A 6,344-nucleotide genomic window follows, 5' to 3' on the forward strand; every position below is an offset into this window, starting at 1 on the left:
ATGCTTGCCGAGTTGTATTGACCCCACTGTGTGTGAGGGGGGCTGCAGCTGAGACATCAGGGGTGGGGGGGATTTACTGCTCCCTGATCTTCTTATGACCCTATAAGAAGGGGAGGGGGCCTGTCATGCCTGAGTAACCCTCAAACCCATGATTTCAGACTGAGGAGGACGAGGTAGTCATCTGGGCACGGGGGTGGGGGGGTGCCACGACTGACGATGGCTGTTATGTAACAAAGTAGGTCATCTCTCGGCTTCGTCTGCTGCTCTAATTCACCGCCTTGACTTTTGGCTTCAGGGCCCGCGTTGGTCCGCCGTCCTGACTGATGCACACAAAGCTGAACGTGTTCTACAGGCTGGATGAAGTGATACGGAGAGCAGAATACAGAGGGGAGGAGCTGGTGCAATTATGAGCTCTGCTGTTGGAATAAACAAAGGAAATGCATCCTCAAAATAACAAAATGTGTGAATTAGATTTCTTCTGCTCGTTTTATAGCTCTAAAGTCTAAAACTAACGAATGCTTGAAATTTGTTTTAATCAGTTATGTGTAACCTACTGGAAATTATAATTTTGTAGTTTGATCTAATCCTAGACCAAAAGTCAGAATAAATTTAATTTCTTTGACTTTAATCGATAAGTATCTTCCATACACATTTTTCAGAGCTAAAGTGTTTTGTTTTGCACTCACTCCCCCTTTTTTTTGTTATTTCTAATTCGTCTTCATATTAATCCAAATAGTTGAATATCTAAAAAAAAAAAAAAAAAAAAATCCTCATATTTTGATATGCTGTTGTATTTTTCTGATTAAAACAATGCAGCTCTTCATTAATTCTAAATTAGTGTGATGGTGTGTCATTGTGGATTAAAATGCTGTTATAATTATAGAACAATCAACGTTTGCTGGTTTTCTTTTTCAAGATTTTTTTTATTTTTTACGATTCAGTTTCAGATTACCTGCTTTTATTTTTTTTATAGCTTTTATTTTTTTTATAGCTTTTATTTTTTTTATAGCGTAACACTAAACATAGGAATAATTGTAAGAAAGAAAAGTTGTGATTTTTAGGATTATGTTTGGCTTTGACAGCACGGTGGCTCAGTTGGTAGAGCTGTTGCCTCTCAACAAGAAGGTCACCGGTTCAAATCCCGGTCCGGGGGCCTTTCTGGGTGGAGTTTGCATGTTCTCTCCGTGCATGCGTGGGTTTTCTCCGGGTACTCCGGTTTCCTCCCACAGACCAAAAACATGCATGTTAGGCTGATTGGTAACTCTAAATTGTCCCTAGGTGTGAATGACAGAGTGAATGATTGTCTCGTTTGTCTCTGTGTCCCTGTGATGGACTGGAAACCTGTCCTGGGTGTCCCTTGCCTCTTGCACAGTGACTGCTGGATATTGACGCCAGTGACCCCTGCAACCCGAAAAGGAAGAAGTGGGTTAAATATCATAAATGTATAAATGTTTGGTTTGATATAATAAAATCATCATGCTGCAGAGTTTTAGATTTCTTGATTATTTTTGTTTTAGCTATGCTGCATTAGATGAAATATTAAAAAGGTCATTGTACAGCCATGCTTATAATGATAAACATTTACTCTGCAGTATTATAGTCCAGTAAAAATACATAGTAATTTAAATAACTTTATTGTACTTGTGTGCAGTTTGCATTTGTGTGATTAAAACAAACCTGTTGGCAGTTCTACTTTAAATGACTGAAATTGGTATGAGGAACAACAAAAATGTAAATCTTTATCACAGCATTGTTTGTTGACGACAGACTGGAGCACTCAAAATGTTCCTAATTCCTGTCTTCCTCTAACATTTCCTTCCCTGCAAGTAAATATCATATATGCCCAAACTCTGCCGCCTTCTCGTCTGTGACTTGATGAGATCAGACATCTCTCCGCACCCCGCCCCTCCCCAACTTTCCAAAATAGTGGAGCGCTGCATTTCTTGACGGCCTAAAAGCAGCTCCATTCTAACTTCTGTTTTGACTGGGATGTAGACAAGAGTGGAAAAAAAAAAAAAAACTGCACCACTAAGACCATTTGCAATCAGCCGCTCCGCTGTAAATGCTGGCCCAAGCAGATGGGAGTCATTACTGAAAAGGCAGACGTGCTCAATTTACCGCTCTGCACCGCCAGATCTCCGTCCGTCTCCTCAAAGTCCTCCTACAATTCATCTTAAGTAGACCCCTGCCTGAATCTGGGTTATGTTGACATTTGTATCGTCATTCGTAATCTGCAAGAACTGTAAAATACATTTAGAGGGGAAAATCTGTTTAATTTAAATTTGCAGCCATGAAGCCTTGTGCATCCGAAGCTCAGCTCGTCTGGGTTATATCACCGTTGAAGCCCGTCTCCTGCGTTGAGACGGAGCTCAAAGCACTGTCTGCGTCTATAAATAAAATTCCCTCTGGTCTTTAAAGGTTTTCTAGTTAAAGAGAAGAGAAAATGAGCGTCTAAAGAAGACATGTGTTTAATGCAGTAATTTCCCTGGTAGCTCTTGACTACATTTCACTTGCTCCTTATTTCCCTGCTGGTCCTCCTTCATTATCTGTCCATGGGTATGTGATGGCATGGCACAGGCTTTGTGTTTACTTACTGTCAAAGCGATGAGTGTAATCCTGCCTGAATGAAATCACGCTCCGCGCCTTCCTTTACATTTCCATGTCAATAAGATAATTAGTCCCATGTCTCATCTGCATCTCAACAGGAGCCCTTCGCAGACCCTGCACCGCCTCAAATCCTTGCCCCTCCTGAAACTGGCACTGGCCCCTGGGCGGTTTGGGCACCACCGCTGCCCCATTATCTGCGTCCTAATCAGGATGCTTCAGCTGGCTGACACTTTACACATCTAACTGTGGCTCTGATCCACTCTGACACTCGTTCGTTGACCTCAAAGAGGAAGAAATCAACATCTTCTTAAAGCTCTCTTTCCTTTTGAACTCTTGATTTTTTTTTTTTTAATCTACTAGTGCTGTGTTGGTGTAAACTCGTTTTGGATCGATTCTGTTGCTCTGAAACTATTTTGAGTTTGCATTTGCAATCAGAACGGCTGCCAAGACGTCCAGTAATTAACTGTTCATGTGCTTTTTTTTTGGGGGGGGGGGGGGGGGTGCTATATAAAAAGTGGTAAGATTTTGTAGTTTGCAGACTCAGTATTTTTTGTACACTTTGTCATTTTGCGCTGCCTTACCACAAACTAGTTTTTTCTGACCTTTACATTTTTAACATAACCTGTGTGCTTGAAAGACAAAAAAAATCGAAACGCTAAGCAGCACAAAAACTTCACAACCAACTGAACGGTCTCTGTTCCAAAACCTTCTCGTGGTCTTTTTTTTATTATTACAATAAGCCTGATCGACATGTATTCTGACAGTCCTGCAGCTTCCTGTTTAAATCCATGTTTGTCTTGCAGAAGCGGCGTTGCACAGCCTCTTGGGAGCTCTGACCAACGAGGCTTACAGCGACCCGACTCAGCACCTGGAGCGGGAGCAGGCGCTGGCCAAGCAGTTTGCAGAAATCCTGCACTTCACTCTGCGCTTTGATGAGCTTAAAGTACGTCTCGCTCTCTAACGCATCCTCATGTGTAACACTTACCCTTTAATCTTGGCTGTAAACTCTGCTCTGCTTTACTGTGATACAAACTGGAACTATTAGTCCCCCAACAATCTCCTGATGCCCTTAGATTGATTTTAACTCTGCACTGTTTCTCACTGCCATCACTGAGCATGTGATAAGTGTGTAATTAAAAAAATGATGTTTATAATATACTGGATGTCAGTTGAATGGCTAATGATGGTAATATTAATAAATTAGGTTTAGAAACCGTTTTAATCCTGATAAGTCCCAGAATGTTGCAACTACTGCTTAACTTCTATGGTTTTGTTGAGGTCATTTTCCTATGATGACCACTTTAAATTTGGTTGACTTCACAAGTTAATCAGTTGCAGATATACCAATGATTACTTTGAGTTTCATTAATGTCCTTTCAGTGGGTCATAAAGTTTTTTTTTTTTTGCTAACGCGACAGAAAAACAGAGACAAGCTAAACCATCAACAGCAATTAAAATATTAGGGAGAAAATTATAAGGACTCTAACCTGGCTTTAAATCAAACAAACTGTTTGAGAAATGTTTGAAGTCACACAATGAAGCCTGCGTGTCACTCAAATGGTCATTGTAAAAAAAAAAAATCATGTGAGCACTCTGGTTGAACTCATTCTGTCTTCAGTCTGAGATACAAACGTAAAAAACACAAGCACTTCAATTCCCTGAGGCCATTTGCTGCGACACTCCCAATTAGTACCCACTACCCATCCTGGCAAGATAAAACATGGAGGTAGGGGGTGCAAGGTGGCATGCCAGGCCTATTCATCAATCTTTCACACCCGTGCATGGGCTTCTGACCTAGTTAGTGTCTGTGTGGCGTGCAGCCACGTCCCTGGTGAAGCAGACCGTCTCTGATGGTGGACACAGTGGACAAAGACGTTTACCAGACCATTGTAGCAGGATTAACATACTGCCAGTATGCCAGCTCGTACAGGAGTGAAGATAATTAGCCACATAATGAGCTCTCACTGGTGCCTTTGTTTTTTTTTCAAGCAATCGTATTGGCCATCTCCCTTCGTGCAACATCAGAATCAGAGCGTTCATTTATCAACGGAAGTTTGTGTCAAATACATCCATCACCCTTGTGCTTTTAGTGCAAATAATAAAGTATAAAACTACAATGATGGCTCTTTATTGAGACGTTTTAAGGGATACCCCTCTTGAGTAAATGCAGTTGATCAGCTCAGGTTGGAGGGATAAAAGACAAATATTTTCTGATAGGAGATAGGATGTGGCTATAAGTGGTTGAATCAGTGTCAGAGGATTTAAATTCAGTTCAGCAGCTAAAACCATAATTGTCTCGCTGTTCTTTTTTGTCATTCTTCTTGCCCAAAGCTACATTTCTGCTTAGCTGGCTGGATCATTCTGTCATGACGGCAAGTGTGTGTGAGCCTCTACTCCCTACTGCAGGGTGTGCCACCTTCAAACAACTGCTTGCTTTGTTTTCCTACTTAATTTATTTACTTTTTCTTTCGGCAGATGACAAATCCAGCCATTCAGAATGACTTCAGCTACTACAGGAGAACGCTGAGTCGAATGCGGCTCAATAATGTACCGGTGAGAACATTTAAATCTTGCCTTTAATTTTATAGATTAAAAGCAAAAAGATTCATGACTTCATCTTCATCTTTCAGTTCTGTGGAGTGTCTTAGCATGGACAGGACATAAACATAGATAGCGGGCCACTGTAAAACATTTAGCTCTTTAAAAATTTAATAAGACCTATAAAAACCTCCCCAAGAATGTGTGTTTACCTCAGGTTTTTCCAGAGAGGAGAAACGGCTCTCTTAGTAAACAATAGTGCTACTTTGTAGATCTGTCTAAGTAAGAAACTGTTTTAATCAACGTAACCTGTTTAGACATAAATACATTGTTTAAAAAGTGTTTTAGAGGCTTGGCCGACTCGTCACTGTCTTCAAAATCTTTTTCTTGGCTTATAAAGAGCCTATGAGGATGCAAAAAAATTACATAAAGTTAAACTATCATTCATTGAAAGAATGCAGATTATCCATCGCCAAAGTTTCAAACCAAGGTTTTGCGTTATGTGTCTGTGCTTGGAGGATGTGTTAAGAATTACTCTCAGCTACTACCACACTAAATTTTTGCTCAAAGTGTAAAATGATGACCGGCAACAAACATAAAAGGTAAATCTTAATGTTTAATTGAAACTACTGACTTTTTCGTATTTTATCAACATTGAGATTTTTTTTTTTTTCTGGAGTTTTTTTTGTTGTTGTTTATAAATATTTTCAATGTACATTAAATATCCTAAAATATGTTGATCTAAGCAATAGATATATGTTAATTAAATGTAACAAGCACTTAAAAATTATCCCTGTTACAGTAGTCCCTCGCTACTTCGTGGTTCTTTTATCACGGACTCGCTCTGTCGCGGTTTTTCAAAATAAGATTGGATGGATGAGCCGCACGATTGGCATGGAATTTTTATTTTAAATAAATTTAAAAATATTTAGTACCTGCTGCACCTTTGTGCAGCCCACACTGCAGGATAAACTTCCTACTGCAGCTGATCAGCTGTTCACCATGCAGAGCGGAGAAGTGGGCATGGCCAAGAACGCTTGCAGGTGGCAAAGAGCAGAGGAGGCAGGGAGCTGAAATCATGACATTCTGTCTCTTTTAGAGCTTTTAGAGTTTAGGACCTTTGTTTAGAATATTGCAAGAGTGTGGGAAGGGTTTAAAATGCCGTGTGTGTGTGTGTGTGCGTGCTTGCGTGCGTGCGT

The 6,344-nt window shown here is 40.3% G+C and overlaps 1 protein-coding gene across 1 annotated transcript in view; it reads left to right on the plus strand.

Annotated features, from left to right (window-relative positions):
• Positions 1-6,344, plus strand: part of fam49bb (family with sequence similarity 49 member Bb) — a 57,082-nt gene that overhangs the window by 41,139 nt on the left and 9,599 nt on the right. The window contains exons 6-7 of the mRNA XM_037694171.1: positions 3,411-3,550; positions 5,083-5,160. Coding sequence (XP_037550099.1) covers positions 3,411-3,550; positions 5,083-5,160 — 218 coding nt within the window. The remainder of the gene's footprint in view (positions 1-3,410; positions 3,551-5,082; positions 5,161-6,344) is intronic.

This window comes from Nematolebias whitei, chromosome 20, assembly GCF_014905685.2.
Source record: "Nematolebias whitei isolate Nwh7 chromosome 20, NemWhi1, whole genome shotgun sequence".
Classification (NCBI taxonomy): Eukaryota; Metazoa; Chordata; class Actinopteri; order Cyprinodontiformes; family Rivulidae; genus Nematolebias; species Nematolebias whitei.